The 20,366-nt window shown below is 44.5% G+C and overlaps 1 protein-coding gene across 1 annotated transcript; it reads left to right on the top strand.

Annotated features, from left to right (window-relative positions):
- Positions 1-15,146: 15,146 nt before the first annotated feature.
- DLX2 (distal-less homeobox 2) lies at positions 15,147-17,913 on the top strand. The gene is made up of 3 exons (XM_029605794.1): positions 15,147-15,694; positions 16,025-16,209; positions 16,638-17,913. The coding sequence occupies exons 1-3, from the start codon at positions 15,373-15,375 to the stop codon at positions 16,989-16,991; spliced, it is 861 nt and encodes a 286-aa protein (XP_029461654.1). The 5' UTR covers positions 15,147-15,372; the 3' UTR covers positions 16,992-17,913.
- The last annotated feature ends 2,453 nt before the right edge of the window (positions 17,914-20,366 follow it).

Raw genomic sequence — 20,366 nt, 5'->3', positions numbered from 1 at the left:
ACCCCACCGGGCTGGTCGCAGACCACTCAGGGACGGGACGGTGGAGCCACACAAGACATCAGGAACTTGGAACATCACAGAGCTTGGAACAGGAACTTGGAACATCACGGAGCTTGGAACATCAAGGAACTTGGAACATCAAGGAACTTGAAACAGGAACTTGGAACATCAAGGAGATACCAGGCTGAAGCGGAAGACAGGAAGTCCTGGAGAGAACTTGCTCCTGGAGGACTAGCTCCTTGCGAAGGCAAGCTTGAAGTGACAGCAGGAGCCTTTTGTAGGCAGAAGGGGACTACGCCCGGGGAGGAGCTCACAGGAGGGCCAGGAGGGCCAGGAGGGCCCCACCTCCGCTATCCCTTTAAGAAGGGAAGAGAGCCATGGGCCTGCCCCCTAGGAGGAGCAGAAACAGGAAGTCCAGGACCTTGGACAGTGGCGTCCCTGCTGCTGCCCTGCAGGAGGGGAAGGTATATACACATTTTCCCTTAGAAAATTAGGTACAAAGTTCTCATATACAAAGTACCTGCAGATTATGTATCTAGGTGGACAGATTTAAAATTGTGCCCTAAATTATGTTAAGAGGTGAGCCAAATCAATATCATTTATATGCAAAAAAAATTTAAAATATGTACATGTATAAGAGATTTAACTTTTTTTTTAAGGTCTGCAGGGTTCCATTTTAAAAACGTTGACATGATTGAAAAATAAATACTTTCTTTGCGATTGTAATTGTAATTTTAGAGCTAAATACACAAACCTAGGCTCCAGTGAGTATGCAAAACTGAGGATACACCAAAATCAAGGCTGATTATTCTGCCTATGCCCTATGGACAGCAGATTTCAGAACATGTTCCCAGAGACAACTCAAGAACATGAGAACTGACAAATTGGGTCAGGCCAAAGCTCCATCCAGTCTCTCAGTGGTAAACAGTGGATTATTTATAGGAAGCGTATAAGAAATAGGCATAGGTATAGTTTGGGGGATACATGGGAGGGTGGCAGTTCCCCCAAAATGCTTCAGGCTACTGCTGAGTTGGCCTACCTCCCACTCCCCACCAATATGACCTCCCTAACCCTTGTCTCCTCTCCCCCCCCCCCCCCAAAAAAAAATTAAGCAGACTTCACCTATGGAAAGAGAGCAGAAGAGCTGGCCTATTGGTTTAGTGCTATTTCTAAGCACTGCCATGTAGGAGAGCTGGATTTGATTCCTGAACCAACCCTTTGCTCCCTGGGTTGGGAATGCTGCCAAGGGGTAAAGATGTCTCCATCATCACTCAACAGCAACAATTAGTGCCAGATTTAGGGTCCAAATTTGGTTTGTGGTCATGGCCAAGACCCATCACTGAGATTGCTGTGCTGAGTTGGGAGAGATATATAAAGAAAACCCAAAAGTAGTTGTGAATAAAAGCTCTTTGTCCTGGATTCCAGCCCTGATTCTGATTGAGCTGGAAGTCGAATAAAAACAGAAAGAAACTGTTGGATCAAAAATAGCTATTAGCACTGCTGCCATGCCAACACAGAGGGATCCACCTTGCTAAAATCCTGTGGGGGGGGGGGGGGGGGATTCTCCGTTCAAAATTCTGCTACCATTGGGCAGGTAAGGGGGGGTCTCCCTTCAATTTTCACAATCTCCCATCCTGCAACATGATTCAGCCCAAGAAACTCTGCCGGCATGCACACCTGCTCGGCACCTCTAGATGCTCACTGAAGAATGCCAACATTGCAAGTATTTTCAAAACTCGTGGATGAGGTCTGCAACATTTTTTAGTGCATGAGTGAGCAACAAGGTAATCAAACTGACCATGTGCCACTATGTGCCACTCTTGCTGGGAGATAGCCAACCCCTGCCCTATGGTTATGAGTGCAACAGATTAACTATGTATAGCGTAAATATATGCTTCTTTTTGTTGTTTTTAAAACTGAAATCCAAATATTTGCAGCCCTAGATCGAATTACCAAGATTATGCAAAGCCCTAGGAGACATCACTTATCCTGTGTTTAGGAATATCATCACTTAAACCTATAAGCATTGTCAGTGATCCAATTGAAATGTGTTTGATTAATGATAACTGTACTTTCTCTGATTCTCTTTTATTTGACATGAAGTATCAAGCACAAAAAGGAAACTAGCAATGAAATGTCACAGCTTGTTCTTCCATTAAAATATCAGAAGCTGCCAAGTACTTATTCAAAACTAGATTTTGAGTCTGTTGTTTGGCCTGACAGTTTCTCTCCTGTGCTTTTGGCCTTCTAACTCTATCACAACTGTCTATGGTGCCACAAACCTTTGCTTACAACTAACTGGGCAGTTTTCCTTTATTTTTATGTCCCCTTCCCAGTTTAACCTAGTCATTGCAGCAAATGTTCTTAGAGAGTGGTCATTAACCATGGCTCCTTTTGGACTGGCTAATGTGGACACCAAGTCCCAGGGAGCAGAAACCTGGCCTGGGACTCGAACCCAAGTCTTCCACATGGCAGTGCACAACAGTTGCCACTGAGCTCACCAGCAATTACTGAACCATACCCTAGGGCAGGAGTGGTCAATTTGTGTTGCATTCATGGACCCTTGGACCGAGGCAAGATTGGAGCAACCTGCAGAGAGGAGCCCTGCAGGTTCCTACCATCACCAGGCAGACCTGGACGAAGCAGAGGCCCAGCTGGAGCTTCGCCTATACCAGCCGTCATTCCCCTTGAGTTGAGCTGTTGGGTGCCGGGTCTAGCAGCTCTTAGGTGGGGGCCTTTGCTGATGGTGAAGGGGTTCGTTGTAGGGTAGCTGGTTGAAGCAGATGGAGATCAGTTGTATCTGGAGACAGGCAGGGGGTCAGTGGCAGGCAGGAGTCAAGCATATCCGATATCAGGCTGAGGTCAAACTAGGTATCCGTCCGAAGGAAAAGGAGAGGCGGATGGGCAGGGTAGGAAGGCAAGGAGAAGAACAGGTGGGCAAAGAGGACAAGGCAGAAGAACTGAAGACAGGAATGCTGGAACTGAATAACTGAAGACAAGAATGCTGGAACTGAAGAACTGATGACATGATGCAGAGAACAACATGCACTACTACAAGAATAGGTGGACCTGTCAAAGAGGTATTGAAGCAGAGCCAGCATGGGTCTTTTATAGGCCACAATATCAGACATCATCCAGGGGCACGCGGGGCCTTTCCCACCACTGGCCCTTTAAATTGAGCAGAATCAGATACATGCATGCTTAAACGGAAGCACCGGTCAAGTGCAGGAGCCTCGTCTGCCACACATCGGTGATGTCCAGATGCATGGGATCACTAGCGGCATCGTGCCGCATGTGGGAGTTCTTTGGCTGGACTGGGGCCTGAAGGTGAGAGCAGCGGTCCATGGGGGCAGCCCGCAGACTGCCAATTGTAACAACTTCAATCCTCAAGCAACAAATAGGTCTGCTTTTCAGTGTATCTACAATGAATATACATGAGATACATGTGTGCATACACTGCCTCCATTGTATGCAAATATATCTCATGCATATTCAATATCAATATCCTGAAAACCAGACCTGTTTGTGGCTCTTGAGGACCAGAGTTGGGCACCCCTGGCCTAGGGCTTCTTCACCCCTGCATGGATCCTGAATACCACTCCCAGACAAGTTTGAATGGGATAGAAGAAAATGTTGAAGGTTTTTGAACGAGTGCAGCCTGTAATTCCAATTGCAGTCCTACATCGGCCATTATGAATGTGGGCTGGAAATCAAGACATTAACTTAAAGATGCCCTTGTTTGGACCATGCCCCTCCTGGAACATCCATTTTACCCTTGTTTTTTTTCTTTGCTGGCTGTGAACCATTCTATCCGTAATCCATTACCCTGAGCTGCAATTATTATCAATCTCTCATCTTCAGGCCTGAGTTCCTCTCTTAATCTGATCTTGATCCACATTGGGTTACTGAAACAACTCTTTGTATTTCCCACTATATTTGTGCTTTTGCCATTTGATTTTCTTTGTCTGCCAGCAGATTCTTTCAGGAGTTTTGTCTTTGGTTTTGAAAATTCTGTTGCCTCTTTAGCATCACATGCTGGAAAATTCTCACTCATTCTTTCCACTTGCCAAAACAATCATCCAAGCTTAAGGAAGGAAACTGATTTTGGCCATGTACTTTTGTCCCTTGGCACTTTTGGAAGATTAGGATCTGTTGATGCTGAAGGCCCAAATAGCAGTTCTATATGTAAAATCTATGTCTAAGACCCATACTGACTTTAACTCTTGGAATGTGCAATCTTGGTGTACATTGATCTGTATAGATTATCTGATGTATATGAAGACATTTAAGATCTTTATCAGGCCAGTCTACTATTCCAAAACTATAGGAGAATGCAGGAATTGCAAGTTGCTTGATCGCTTGAACCTTCTTTTATGTTGTTAATGCACTCTACAAAATCAATTTCAATCTCCTATAGTATGCTCTACTGGTCTTTTCTCTCAGTAACGAGCTGAATTTCTGAACCTTCATCCATCTCTAGATGTTTGTATATGCCTTCTTGCTCAAGTTCTTTTGTGCTACGTCCTCAGTCAGATAGATGTTCTCAATTTTACTCAATTTTCCTTTACTGAAAATCACTGTAGAACATTTGTTCAGGCTGAACATCATCCTGATATTATCGAAGCAACTCTTCACTACTCTGAGCTGGTCTGCTAAATGACAATCACAGGGGCTATAAATCTTCAAGTCATCTATAAAAAATAGGTGCAATGTCTACGATCTGTAGATCATTAGCATCTCTGGAATTAAGGCAAAATCCACAGCCCAAAGAGTTAATAAAGGTATTCAGTAAGTTCAGTGCCAGGTAAAACAAGGATGGTAAATGGGAATCTCCCTGAAATACTCCTCACTGGATCTTAATGTAAATTATAACATATTGTCCATCTTCATAATACAGGTGGAGTATAGTCTGCCACATTTTCATCAGTAAGCTTGATATACTTGTTCAATCCAAGATGCATTCTGTAGACGTCAAAGCAATTTATTATCCAGAAGTGTGGTATATTATCAAAAGCTTTTGTATAGTCTATCCGTGCTATACTGAGTACATCCCTTTCAAGTAGGTTTCTACCTCTAGTATGGATAGAAACATAAAAACATAGAACATAGAAATGACAGCAGAAAAGGACCAATGGTCCATCCAGCCTGCCCAGCAAGCTTCCCATGGGAGTATCTGCCATGCAGGTTTCTCCCATGATTCAGTCAGTGCTCTTGATGTGCTATGTTTATGGATTTGGCTGTAGAAGCAGTCCTATGGAGGGGGGTGGGTTCCCCTTAATGTCTGTGCATCAGTACTCCAGACTGTAAAATAGTCATGGCTCGTGTTGGTTGTCCCTGAATCCAAATTTCTCTTTCCCTTCACCCCCCACCCCCTTTCTTTGAAGCAGAGAATGATGTTGCAGTTGTATCAAAAGCATCAAGACTTATTTATTAAGGGTAGTAATCCATGACTTCTGTTAAGGGTGGTAATTGCTGCTCTGTTCAGGTTACTCCTATGCTTATCAGTTTCCCAAACCATAAAAGTTGGAGCCCTCATTGGTTGCTGTCTAAATCCAATTCCCCTTTTCCAGTAACTGGAGAGAACCACAGGTGGGAAACTGCCAGTCCCAACCGCAGTAGAGAGGGTAGGGTTGAGACATGAAGAACAACCCTTTTAAGGCATCAGTTGCTAGGTACTCAGATTTTGCTTTTTGTGATTCAGATTAGTCTCTCTTGTGAAGAAAGGGTGTTCAAGATGGATGCTATGGTTGACCCTGGAGCTTTTACCAACTTCCTGGATGCCACATTTGCACAGCAATACTGAATTGCAGCACAAGAAGTCTGCAGTTCTGGTGAAAATAACTGATAGCTCTGCCTTGTCCTCTGGACCACTGGTCTCAAAAAGTCACAGTAAGGGGTAATAGAGCATCGAACACGCGCGGCCAACCCCATTGAAACTTATAGCGCCCGCAACATGCAAATGCATGTTGATGGCCCTATTATTCCCGCGCGATACAGAAATTAACGCCAGCCTAATTTCGGCCAGCACCAGGAAAGTGTACAGAAAAGCAGAAAAAACTGCTTTTCTGTACACCCTCTGACTTAATATCATAGCAATATTAAGTCGGAGGCCCCAAAATTTAAAAAAAATAAAAAACTTTAAATCGGCCGGCGACCCGCGGGTCGGAAGATGGATGCTCAATTTAGCCAGCATCCATTTTCCAAACCCAAAGCTATCAGCGGGCTCGAGAACCGATGCCAGAAAAATTGAGCGTCGGCTGTCAAACCCGCTTACAGCCGCCGCTCCTGTCAAAAAGGAGGCGTTAGGGAAGTGCTAGTGTCCCTAGCACCTCTTTTTACCACGGGCCCTAATTTGCATGTTCTTCTCCCCTGAATCGCGCGCACAGGAGAGTGGCCTGTGCATGTGCCGAGCTCTCCCGTGACTTTTACTGAATTGGCCTGTATGAGAGTAGTTTTAGGTGAAGGGAATGCTTTGGTGAATGCTTTGAAAAGAGGTGAACAATCTTTTTTAAGTATTCCAGGGGGACAGTAGACCATAGCGATGTTTAATTATGGAGATTTAAGTATTGCCACTTCATAAGGAGGGTTGACATCTAACTTGTAAGGGAATAAGTTTGAGCTCTTTTTATTTAATTATTAGTAGTCCCCCACCTCAATGCTAAGGCCTAGGGAAGTGAAAGATATCATAATTGGAATGCTCAATTTGATTTAAGAGTATGTTATCATTATTGTTCAGCCAGGTTTCAGTGATGCAGAATATGGTCGGGTTTAAATTTTCAAGTAAATCGTTTATTAGTGGAATTATTTTGGCAATAGACTGCACATTTAGAAGCAGCAATGAAAACATTAGGTAGGAGTGAGCTGTTGAGGGGTTTATGTTTCTTGTGGGTAGATTAGGTTAGTGTCTGTATGCTGTTTTATTTTAGGGAACTTCCTAAGGTTATATGTGAATCTTGTTTTATCTTAGTTGTTGTGATGTGTTCCTGCTCCATTTTTTTGTTGTTGTTAGAGCAGAAGAGCAGAAGAGAAGAGCAATTACAGGCTTCACTTCAGGCGTGCATGAAGGGGCGCACAAAGGGGCATGCTCCTTTGGTGTGCTCCTTCATGCGCATGCCAAGGGCATGCACCTCTCAGCACAGGCGCCTCCGGCATCGCCGCTACCGCAAAGTTGGTCTCCCTAGAGGTGGGCGGGTAGTGTGTGGGAGGACGGTGGGCAGATCGCCTACCTGGCCCCGGCTCCTGCAGCTTACACTTCCTTTCTGGGGGAGGGAGGAAGCACCTTCAGTCCAAGCCCCCGATGTTCCCACAGCCGGTGAGTGGGGAGTGGGGAGAAGGCCAAGGAGACCATTGTACTCTGGCATTGATGCCACTGCCGCAAAGTTGGTCTCCCTAGAGATAGGCAAGTAGTGGGCGGGAGGACAGTGGGCGGATCGCCTACCTGGTGCCAGCTCCCGCATCTTGTACTTCCTTTTCGGGGAGGGAGTGCCCTTGGTCTGAGCCCCTGATGTTCCCGCTGCTAGTGAGTGGTGAGTGGGGAGAAGGCCAAGGAGGCCTTTGCCCTCTGGTATCACCACTGTCTGGAGGCTGGTCTCCCTGGAGGTGGGTGGGTAGTGGGCGGGGATACATCTTGTGCCACAGCTGATTCCATTCTATCTCAATGGCAAACATCGCAGAATTTAATTCATCCTTGTGCACTGAAAGCTATCTCTGGCAGAATACAATTGCAATATTGACAAGAAGCTTCTGGAAATGAAGGAGGTCTTCAAGGAATATCACCATCTCTCAGAAGGAACATATGTTCCAGTACAAGATTTAAATGATTATAAAATCTTGGAATATTTAAGAACTGTACGGAACCTTAACCTCAGAAAAATTTATGGCCTTTGTTCTTTTCTCCATTTGAATTTACTTCGCGTTTTTGGATGGGTACACAGAATGGTAAGGCACTGAGTGAATGATTTGACTAGGAATGATGCAGATGATTCCATGGATGCACCTCCACCTAGCTCAATACTTAAACCAGGAAATTTTGCTATGGTTGCTATCAATTTGGAAATGATTACACACATTGCATCTATTTCACACCCTTCTGTTTTGCAAAAGGTACAATACTGCAGATCTTGAGATGAACAGAAGATTGCTTGTATGTTCCAAAAGTCCTTAAAGACAGGAGGTCCTGAGCTTATGTCATGATTCTTTGTTGGCTGGTCAGTTTGGGAAACAAATGTTGACAAATCTTATCAATTACTCCTTCTGGTGGCCACAAATCAGTTTAGACTATGACCAGTCCTCAAGAGCCACAAACTGGTCAGGTTTTCAGGATATCAGCCATGAATAGGCATGAGATATATTTGCATACAATAGAAGCAGTACATGCAAATTTATTACATGCATAGTCATTATAGATATCCTGAAAACCAGGCCTGTTTGTTGCTCTTGAAAACAAGAGTTGACCACCCCTGGTTTAGCCATTAAGAAATATGTGTTGTCCTGTAAGGTCTGTGCTCACTTCAAGTACTCCAAACCAACCCTCAAGGACTATTGATTCCATTGCCATTTCCATTTCAGCTTCAAGAAAGGATTTATTTATTTATTTTATTTATTTAACATTTCTATATACCGAAATTCATGTAGCAATGTTACATATCATTTCGGTTTACATTATTATGTTAAAAACACGCATGAAACAGTGCGATTACATCGAACAGGTATATGTAACTTGGATCAAGAACTAGGAAAAGATAATAAAAAAATAAGATAAAAAACGAAACAAATACAATGAAACTAAACAGAAATGAAAATTAATACTGAAACCTGGCTAAGTGTCTTGGTGTCACAGAACTTGGTGTCCATGTTTGGATAGAATGAAGGGAGATTATTGGAATGGATGAAAAGCTTGTTCGAATAGCCAAGTTTTGAGTCTCTTTTTAAAGGTGCTTGGGCAAGGTTCCTTCCGGAGTTCTGGAGGTAGAGAGTGCCACTGCGCAGGGCCCGCTGTCGACAGAGAGCGTTTATTTAATGAAGTTTTGATGGTTGGGGCGAGGAGAGTATCTCTGTATGCTGTTCTCACCGGTCTGGAGGTAGTATGTGGAAGCAAAGGGATATTGAGATCCAGTGGAATGAGCTTGTGTATAGATTTGTGTATGATTGTTAGTATTTTGTAAGAGATTCTGAACTTGATTGGAAGCCAGTGAAGGTTTCTTAAGATGGGGGTAATATGATTTCTTTTGTTAGACTTTGTTAGAATCCTGGCTGAGGTGTTTTGAAGCATTTGTAAAGGTTTTATGGAGTTAGCTGGGAGGCCGAGTAGGAGGGAATTACAATAGTCAATTTTTGAGAAAATAATTGCTTGTAGAACTGACCGGTAGTCTTGGAAGTGGAGGAGCGGTCTGAGCCGTTTCAGGACTTGCAGTTTATAGAATCCATCCTTGGTGGTATTATTTATAAATCTTTTTAGGTTTAATTGATTGTCCATGATGACTCCGAGGTTTCTGACTTGAGTGGAGAGGGAATCTTGGCTAGTAGGGAGTAAGTTGGACATAGAATAGTTACTGTCCTGTGAAACGAGGAGTAATTCGGTTTTATTGGAATTAAGGATTAGGTTCAGGCTCATGAGCAGGTTGTTGATGGCTTGGAGGCAGTTGTTCCAGAGTTCTAGTGTTTTTTGTATAGATTCCGTAACCGGGATGAATATTTGCATGTCGTCTGCGTAGATGTAATGGATTCGTTTTAGATTGGAAAGGAGATGGCAGAGCGGTAATAGATAAATGTTGAAGAGTGTAGGGGATAAAGATGAGCCTTGAGGGACTCCCAGAGAGGAGCGGACTGGGTGTGATTCATTATTGTTAACTCTAACTTTGTAAAATCTGTTTTGTAGAAAAGATTTGAACCAGCTGAGAGCAGTGCCTTTTATGCCGATGTCAGATAGCCGATCCAGAAGTGTTGAATGGTTTACCGTGTCAAAAGTGGCCGATAGGTCGAGGAGAATGAGAAGGCCAGGTTGTTTTTTTATCTAGCTTCAATACTATTGTGTCTGTTAGAGAGATTAAGAGAGTTTCTGTATTTCGGGTTTTTTGGAAGCCGAACTGAGAAGGGGATAGTATTTTGTTATCCTCTAGGTACTCCGTGAGTTGCTTATTGACTATTTTTTCTACGATTTTGGAGATGAAGGGGAGTTTAGCAATTGGGCGATAGTTGGCTGGGTCGTCTGGCGACAAGTTGGGTTTTTTCAAGAGTGGTTTTAGGATTGCGAGTTTCAAAGGGTCAGGGACTGAACCTTGCAGTAGTGAGCAATTAATGATGTCGGCAATTGGTTTGGAGACTGTTTTAGAGATGGCGATGAGTAAGATGGCAGGGATCGCATCTGTGGGGTGTGAGGCAGGTTTGAGTTTCTTTAGAACTGATTCAACCTCTAAGGAGGAAGTCTGCTCGAAGGTTTCCAGACTAGAGTTCTGTAGTGTGTTTGAGTAGTATGTTGGTGGAGGAGGGAGAGCGTTATTTGTGCTTAAAGATCAGAAATTTTCTTCTTGAAATAGGTGGCTAGCTCTGAGGCTTTGCTGGCTGCTTGATCGTCAGGGATGGTCGTGGGGGGAGATTTTGTGAGAGATGAGACGAGGGAGAATAAAGCTTTAGGATCGAATAAGAAGTGGTGAATTTTCTGTGAGAAGAAATCCCTCTTAGTTTGTAGGATGGATAAACTGTAGAGATGCAAGGCAGATTTGTAGGCTTCCATGTTTGAAAGGCAAGGATTTTTTCGCCATGTATGTTCGAGTTTTCTAATATCTTGTTTCTGGGTTTTAAGTTGAGGGGTATACCAGGGTTTCCTGTTCTTCGAATTGGAGTGGAGCGTTTTGGATGTTAAAGGGCATGTTAGGTCTGCTATGTTCTTAGTTATTTTGATCCAGGAAGATGTGGCTGAGTTAGCATCCGTGAGGTCTAGATTGTCTAATGCTGAGGAAAGTATTGCGCAGAGGGTATCTGGGTTGCATAACTTCCTGAATTGGACTTTGGTTTTTTGTGATGGTGGGGGGATGGGTTGGATGCATTTGAGAGTTGTCGAGATCAACCTATGGTCCGACCAGGGGACGGGGGAGCAGATCGTAGATGAGGCAGTGGTCAGATATTCTTTTATGAAAATTAAATCCAGAGTGTGTGTCCCTTTGTGTGTTGGCTCTTTGATAATTTGTTTGAACCCCATATCCTGAAGTGAGGTGAGAAAGGTTTCACAGCTGGAGGATTGAGGGGTTTTGTCCACATGGAGGTTGAAATCTCCCATTATTATGGAGGGGGTATCTGTATTGATGTGCTTGGCTAAGATTTCAATGAACTTCATTACCACCTTTGCAAGAAAACACTACAGTAGTAGTCATCATTGACCTGCTTACCAAGACAGCATATTTTATTACCCTCAGCTGAAACTATGGCTCCATTATTTATGAACAAGGTTATAAGACCCAAACATTGTTTCTGATCAAGGATCCCAGTTTACTTTCATGCTTTGGCAGGAATTTAAAATGCTGTTAAGTCATTTTGGATCTATGAAATTTCTATCATTTCATTTTCCCATGTATATTGCTTCATTTGTTCATTTTGTTTTAACATATGCTATATTTCTACAAAATGTATGGGGTGGTTTTTGTTTTTTTTTTTACAGTATATGTACTTTTTTAATAGTGCATGCCAAAAAGATTTAGCATATGTTAAAACACTTTGGCATTAGTGTTATGAAATTCTCAAAAAGGGGACGATGTCAGGAGACAATTAAATTGTAACTGTATGCTGTGCCAGGGGGACAGACAAGCCCAGAAATGACAGGAGTTGCTCAGCTTTACTGCACCGGCTCTGCTCCCCTAGCCCAGAATATTTTTCCTGTGCATCAAACTAAAAGCTTGTCACTTTACTGGTCTCCAAAAACAGCTTCAACCTGAAGAACACTTTATAACATTCCCATAAATATAGCATCATGGAAAATTAAAAATAGCATATGATAAGGTAGACATCTTGCAGAACACTTGAGCTCGTCAGTATTTAGGGATAGTGTTTTAAATTTAAAGTCTATCCAAGACAGGAATATTGAGAAGCCCGCTACAAATTTAAAATGCATTGGCAGTGGAAAATTGGCAGTGGAAAATTGGCAGTGGAAAATCTAAGCAAAGAATGAACACTTAAATATACATAAATTAAAATGGCTGCAATGTAAGAACACGATGTAATAGAAGCATAGGTAAAATTGGAAAGGTGAGAAAAATCCCTGTCTCAGATATAGAACCATAAACAGATTCGGATAACTTTTTTGGCATGACAATTTTAGATGCGTTGCCAAAGTAATATACATAATAATTAAAATAAAAGGACAGAAAAACAAGGTAAAATTATAGTATGGTAATATCTACAGAGGCTCCTGACTTTTGGTGCCTGTTTAAACAGAATGAAAAGTAGCGAAGGGAAGGCACTCCAACCCCAATTAAAAGCAACACGACTCGAAATAAATCTGGAAAAGACAAGAGCAGAAGCATTAAGTAAGCGGTGTCATTCCTCAGAGAAGAGAGGGCGTGAAAGCGTGGGAGGAGGTGCAGAGGTGGATCTCTGCACTGAGCCTGAAGGCGGAGGACGAGAGATGAAAAGAGGTGAGGAGCAGGGAGAGAGCTGGCCTGACTTATTGAAAGGAGCCAACGCCTGATCTGAGGCTGGCAAGAAAACTAAGGCCATGGAAAGACAGGTCCGTGAAAGAAAAGGTAAATGAGGAGCCCAAGTGATTTCTTGGCGTGCCCTTGTCTTGCTCATCTCCGGCTCTGAAAAGAACAAGAACAGCGGCTAGGTAATTGTGTCACCTCCAAAGGTCCATGATGTTCTTCCTCCCTCTGTCTTGTTTCCTAATGTTGCCATCTCCCCGAGCTAAAAAGAAAAGTGGAAAAAATGTCACAAAATCAAATGTTTAAACGATTGAAAAAAAGGGCTCTTTTATGTAGGCCTCTCCTTGGGTTGCACACATGCACTTTCTGTCAACACAATCTCTTGAGTACACTGTGTGGACGAGGAATAGGCTGTAGTGTGCGTGCGCCAAGGGGAGCTTGTAGGAAAATGTAGCCCCGGCAGTGAGAGATTAGTACCAGCGCTAACTTTACGTACGAATGTACGAAGAGGAGCTGATTAGCAGCCCATTGCCTATAAATCGCAAACTGCCTTCAGTTTGCAACGGATTGCTCTGGGCCACGTTTACAATATTTATATCAAGACAGAGCAACCACTAATGGCATGTAAATAAATGAAAACAAGAGGTTTGATTGCAAAAAAAAAAAACCCCCACAAAGCAACAGCATAATTGAGATGTATCTTGCGGAATGGTTAGCGCTGAAAAACAGGGGCAAAATGGATAGCGCGTTGTTTAAAAGTCTACAAGCCATTCGGCAAGACTCCCCCTATTCCGCTGTTCCTAGAATATGTATAACACACCTCGAATATTTATATTGCTACATGCACTATGTAGCCTTTCCGCTTCTTGGGTACTCTCGGGAATAGCAGTGTATAAGAAGAAACAAAAACAGCTAGTCTAGAAGTTTGGTTGTAAAAGCATATCTAAATAATATTCAGACGCTTTAATATGGTAGATGAAAAGGCAAAATAAAATATAACCTGCAGTGGGTTCAATTATTTTATTATGTGTGGCACCAACAAGGTACCTTTTCCATTACCGATTAATCTGGTGGCGACCCGCTGAATGTCGTGCCTGGAAGTAAGTCTATTGTGTTCATTGTTCCCCAAAAAGGAACAAGGTGCTGAATGAATGCTGAATGTTCACATTTTAATTGCATGCCGCTATTCTGAAGAAGACAAGAGAAAATATTTTCCTCTCATCAACTTGTTTTCCATTACACTGTTTGTTCGAACACGTTGGATCAGCGACAACGTTGTGCGTTTCGCCTAGGTACATTCAGACAGTGAGCGCTAACACAATTTTGTGGCTTTTAATTACTATTTTCTTCATTTTGGGGTATGAAGAGCCTGGCGCCTCGGTGAGATTAGGCTGTCTCCTTGAAGCAGGCGCACAGAGGCGCCATGTATCGCTAGGTGGCGCCAGAAGGTAATGTCAGAGCATCTTCTCTAGCCTGCAAAGTCAAGCCAAGAAACCATTATCTTGTAAAGGAAATGAATGCAAGCCGGTCTAAAACATGGGAGAAAAAAAGCCATCTGCGAACAAATTGTAATCTAATCAATATATATTAATAAGAAAAATAATATAGCATGATGTATGGGCAGAGAAATGTGCCGATCCATGGAATTTTTCTGAATGGTGAAAGGCCCGGGAGAGTGCCTTTAAAAATGAGTTATTTTATGTTACTTCGCGTGCGTATAAAAAGGTTTGTAACGTCAATGTGTAATAGCTAACAGTAGATTAATTATTCCCTGTCTATTAAGTATTTCCCATAGGCGCAAAATGGCAGGGATAGTCTACCATAAACTTCTAGAAATGTAATATCAAGCCAGGAAAAAAAAAAAGTATTCCATTGCTAGGGTCCAAAACAATAAGGCTTTTCTCAGCAAAGGAAACTATTCAGTGTGGCCACCCCCCCCCCCCCCCCCCCAAAATAGAAAAAAACAATGGGAGAAAACAGACGCTAAGATATCACCCTCAAAGGACTTTTGTAATGATACGTCGGATACCTATATTATACATAAAATGTAAAACTCTTTTTAACTCGCCTCCCCAAAAACTGATCCAACAGCAAACAAAAATGTGCAGATGTTCCTTTGGGAGGGAGTTGCGAAGTGATTTTGTCGGAAAGCAAGCAAATCAATCCAAGTTCGCACTGCCAGGTTTACTTAGAGTTTGTTGAGGTGCCATCTCTTTGTACACAATACTGAGACTCAAGGCGGAGACACGCGTTGGAATAAAGAGCTTACATTTTTGGGGGGGGGGAGGGAAGGGGCAGAAAGGCTTTTATTGTGACGGCAGAGCACATAGAGGTGGGGGCAAGGGAGGGGGGGGGGAAAGCTCAAGCAGGGGTCCACAGCACTCTATGAAACTTGCCGAGGAAAACGAGAACGCGCTGCCGATTGGCTGCGGCTAGGTGACGTAACTGACCCTCACGTGACAAGTGTTAAATGCCAAGCAGTCGTGGACCCTGAGCCGCAGACAATCGTAAACTTTGAGCTGAGCGGCTGTTGCTCCTCCCGCCGAGCTCGCTTCCAGGACGATGCCTCCTACATCAGGGAGCAGTCTCCGCTGACCGTCTCACTCTGGTGCATCTTTTAAAGCGATCTGAAATATATATATATATATATATACATATACATATATTTTTCATCTTTTGAATTTATTTATTATAAAGCCGAGTCCTAGGTTTTGCAACATCTGTATAGTTTTTGACCAGGATGACTGGAGTTTTTGACAGTCTAGTCTCAGATATGCATTCGAACCAAATTACCTCCAGCAGTTACCATAGTCTGCACAAGCCCCAGGAGTCGCCCACCCTGCCGGTGTCCACGGCCACGGACAGTAGTTACTACAACAACCAGCAGCAGCAGCAGCACTGCGGCGCTTCTACGTACGGACAGCTGGGCTCCTACCAGTACCAGGCGAATGGCATCAACCCGGGCCCGTACGCGGCCAAGTCCTACGAACTGCAGTACAACGGCTCCTACGGCTCGTATGCGCTGTACGGGACAAGCCCCTCCCCGCCCAGCAACGAGCCCGGTAAGTCCCAGGCCCTTCAGAGTCCTCCGAGAGCCTGTGCTCTATCTTCTCTGTGTCTCTTTCCCAGGGGTTTAGGCATAATTGAGCAATGCTAGCAGTCCTTCAAATAATCCAGAAAGATTCATTTCAATGAATAAATTGTCGTTGGTATAAGTGTATGGTTGGATCTTTGAACAGTAAAGCACCCAATTATATCGTATCTGATGTTGTAATTTACAAAGAGATCTCTAAGAATTGCCAGACTTAAGTACGTCTTGGTGACTGCGTTAAACTATTGATTCTTGCTGGTTTTATGGGAGCATTTCTGATTGGTAATTTTGTTATTTACAGAAAAGGAAGAATGCGAGCCCGAAATCAGGATAGTGAACGGGAAGCCCAAAAAAGTGCGGAAACCGCGGACGATTTATTCCAGTTTCCAGCTGGCAGCTTTGCAGAGGCGGTTCCAGAAGACTCAGTACCTGGCGTTGCCCGAGAGAGCAGAGCTGGCCGCCTCCCTAGGCCTGACCCAGACCCAGGTAAGGAGGGACTGCCTGGCACTGGCTTGCTGCCCAGCCTTGGCGTCTCGGGTGGCAGAGCTCACGGTTGCCTGGCTTGTGCCCGCTGTGCGCCTATAAACCGCAGAGGGTGACTGTCAATGGGTGGAAAACCCTGCGGCGGAGCGAGCTGTCACCCACCGACCCCTGCGCATTCTCTATTGTGCGTGTCCGGGCGCTGTCTGGCTTTCCTTTTAACCGGTAACGCGGACAGGGGCGGGTGTCGCGTGGCTCTTCTTTGGGGGGTGTCTGATGGTTTTAGATGGCAGAGGAGCGGGCGGTTCCGGCTGTACACAATTGCTCCCTATCCTGCGGCTCAGGGGTTTCTTCCCTTCCCAGTGAGAGAAGGTTTCTTCCTCTTGATGATCAAATCCCCTTACGTTTGTTTGTGTTCCCGTCCCCCCAAATAGGTCAAAATCTGGTTTCAGAACCGCCGATCGAAGTTCAAGAAGATGTGGAAAAGTGGCGAGCTGCCTACCGATCAGCTTCCCGGAGGCAGCGAATCCCCGCCCTGCCATTCTCCTCCGGCCTCGGCTCTGTCTTGGGACTTTGGACAGAGGTTACAGGGCTCGGGCTCGGGCTCCGGCCTGCAGCCTCCAAGCAACAGCTCCAGCCCCAGCAGCGGCCCCACTTTCCTGAGCAACTACTCCTGGTACCAGGCTTCGAACGGCACGTCCCATCTGCCAGGAGCCCCCATCCTGCAGCAGCACCATCACCACCACCACCACCACAGCGCCGCGGTCAGCGCGGGGACCATGTTCTGAGGCAGGAACTGGAACTGAACACACACACACACACACACACACACACACACACACACACACGCAAACTGATCAGCTACTGACTGCAAAATAAGAGGATTCCCCTTCTCCCGAGGCCATGATCAGATCTCCGAGGAGGGAGGGGGGAATCGCTGACATGCACACTGGTGATCTGATGAAGAGTTTCAACCCAAGGCTGACAGACCCAGGACATGCATCTGACGGAAAGAACGGGTGGCTTTTGTTCATTCATTGTTGAGGTTTATTTCTCCCTTTGGTGCAAAGTAAAACAAAAACAAAAAAAAATCAATCAATGCCCTGTACTGATTTTGTATTTGCTATGGTTACTTTTGTAAGTTATGTTATAAAGAGAAATGTAATTTATTGCTCATATTCTATTTATCAGTTTTAGCTTTTATTTTCCTCATTCAGTTTTGTCAGTGGGAAGGGAGACTGTTTGAATCATCAAATCACCAGTGCAAGTTTATTTATTTTTTTTAAGATTAGGTGCCTTTGCGGATGACCTCATTTTGATGTTAAATTTTAAATGATTTTTATATGTAGATAAAAAAACATACCGTGTTTAAATTATCTTTTTTAAAAATAAAAATATGCAGCACTACCCTGCATAACAATGGTTGTAAATAAAGTCGTTTGTGCACATTTTTGCCTGATTCACTTGTAAAAACAGTAAATTATATTAATTTGGTACTGTGATAAAAATGTGTACAAGAACCTCTTGGAGACTGACATCACACATCTGTCCTTTCCCCCGTTATGTTTTTTGGCTGAAGTACAGTCAAATTAAGCTACTGATTTCCCCCCTACTGGTTGTTTTAAATAGCAAATCCTATTCGGGGTTCTTTAATATGCGAGCAAACTACTCGTAATATTGTTTCTACAGTATGAGAAAATGATTGAAATAAAAAGTTGTTTTCATTGTACACGAATCTTGGGCAATCTCTTCGCTTAGATAAAATACATAATTATTTTGTAATGTAAAAGTAACTTTCCAAATCCTCGCCCGGTTGCAGGAACTGCTAAGAGCATTTTGACGAGTTTTCTGTTCGATTTTATTTGCATCTTTTGTGTAAAACACTTCCTTCATCTTCGTTTTTGGTTGTTGTTGTTTGTTTTATCGTTTTGCAAAAAAAAAAGTGGCCGGAACTCAGAAGAGGCAACCGTGAGTCAATCAACAAGGAGTAAGCCCTGGGTTCCAGACTGCGCCCCGCCCACCCAGGGACCTGGCGCCAGGGACACTTAGCCGGGCTTTGGCTCGCGCTGACGTCACTGCCCCGGCACGCCGGATGCATTCCCTCCGAGCACGAGGCCGAGCCCGGGCTGCTGCTGGCCGGGGCTGCGCCTGACCTCGCGCGCCCCCGGGGTCTGAACCGGGGCGGGGGGGGGGGGGCCCGGGATGCTGCTTCAAGCTATAGAAAAACTGGGAGGGGGGCTGGGAGCCTGCTTCACCTCCTTTGTTTCACTAGACTTGCCAGAGTTTGCAGACGAGCGCTTGGCGATGTGTTCGCCAGGAAGCAAAGCAAGAGAGATTGCTCCTAATAACCAACCTTCTTTAAGAAGTCTGTCGCATGGTGTCCTAGGGAGCTACTTCAGTTTTGTTTTTAATTGGAAAAGGGGGAACCTTTCTGTTGTCAGATACATATATATATATATATTGCTCCCTCGGAGACCCCAAAGGTTGCAATGAAACTGAATATTTTAGTGCTGTTTTAGCCTATGTGCCTTAATTTAAATATGAAAAGACATTCCTTTGGTAGGGAGAAGGAAATACTATTGATGAGAAGCTGTAGCATTAGCTGCTCAGATAGATTTTGAGTCATGTTGCAGGGCTGGGGTGTTCTGAAATATGGTAATAAGTTAGCTGATAAAAAGAGGAAGCGCGCCCTTACGATACACAATTAGGGATGTGTAAAATAAATATACATTATGGGGGGTGGGGCTGATTTAGAAAAAAAAAAAGTCATATCAATACGGGGAGCCTTTTGAATTGTATTTCCACTGACGATTGGATTTTAACAAGTCCCTTCTGTACACGCTACGTTTTCCAAAAAAGATGCGCAGCTTTTCAACAACAGTTTTGCGCTGAAGCTAAAGGACCGTGTGCTCGTTCTCTTTACGCTCTCGTGCGTTATTTGTAACTCGCAGCCCTCCGATCTTTCCCACGGCCCACAACTTTGCAGGGATGGAGAAAGAGCCGTCTATAAGGCGAGGGGGAGGGGAGCCCTTGCGCTAAAGATCTGCTGCCAGACACCGGTGATTAAGAGGCCTAAGCCGCAGAAGAGTCTGGGGCAGGGAAAATGTGTGCGCAGAGAAGGCGCCAGAGGCATCCAACAGGTCCGGGCAGGAGCCGAGCGCCTGCCCGGGCACCCGCCGAGCCGGCCCCGCAGACTGCGTGGAGTCAGAGCGCCCGGGCTCTCCCCACCCCCAGACTCGCTGGAGTCGCACGGAGAGACGAAAGCGCTCCGGGCCCTTGGAAAGGTTTCTCCCGATGCAGGCCCTCTCTGTGATCCCCCGCCTCAAGCTACCGAGCAGAAATGGAAAGGGGGGAAACCGGAGGCTCCGCCATATCCACTGGGAAAGAAACAAATAAACAAACCAAAAAAAAAAAAAAAAAAGCAGGCGGCTGAAACGTAATGCGGAAAACTGCAGGGCATGGGAAGAGTGTGCCCGGAAAGATTTCTAACAAATGGTTAAGCATCTGCACGGCAGGGCAGGGCATTCAAATTCGCCCACTGAAACGGTCAAGCGGGCTGCAGGCACGAACCAGCTTCAACTACAGTTTCAGTCTAAGTTAGCAAACGTAGCAAATGCAAGTCATTTTTTCAAAACCCGTGGTGGGTATCGCATGGCTTGCAAGCCCTGCTACATCGTTTCCCGTTATTAGTCCGGAGCTCCCCCAATGCAGAGTGTAAAATCGATTGTTTCATAGCCCTGGGGGTATTTATTAAGCGGTGATTACCAGCGTATAACATTGTCACACCACATATAACATGGCCCTTTTGCTCACTAAAAATACACACATTGGTCGTTTGCCGAGGTCTGTTTAGATAAGGAAAAAAAAAAAGGAAAGAAAGGGGGTAACCAGCTCCCTCACTTTGTAAAAATAAAGAGCACGGGTTTCATTGTTCAGAAAATCGGTCCTGAAGCTGACACCGAGTTCTTTCCCCAGAAACCTAAAAATCCCACTGAAGTGACCAGGCCTTGTTTATGTAAGGAGCCGCAAGTCTTTTGCAGAGGCTCTAACGGGGGCTTCTAGCATCTCGAGCTCTTTTAGTTCGCCTGCCTAGAACCGGCGCTGGCCGTGATTTCTTGCCGGTCCGAGTCGCGATCAGAGGCAGCGCTCGTCCTCTTTCGCAC

The sequence above is a fragment of the Rhinatrema bivittatum genome, chromosome 6 (genome assembly GCF_901001135.1).
Source record: "Rhinatrema bivittatum chromosome 6, aRhiBiv1.1, whole genome shotgun sequence".
Taxonomy (NCBI): Eukaryota; Metazoa; Chordata; class Amphibia; order Gymnophiona; family Rhinatrematidae; genus Rhinatrema; species Rhinatrema bivittatum.
The sequence above is the reverse complement of the archived record's forward strand: the minus strand, read 5'-3'. Positions and strand labels throughout refer to the sequence as shown.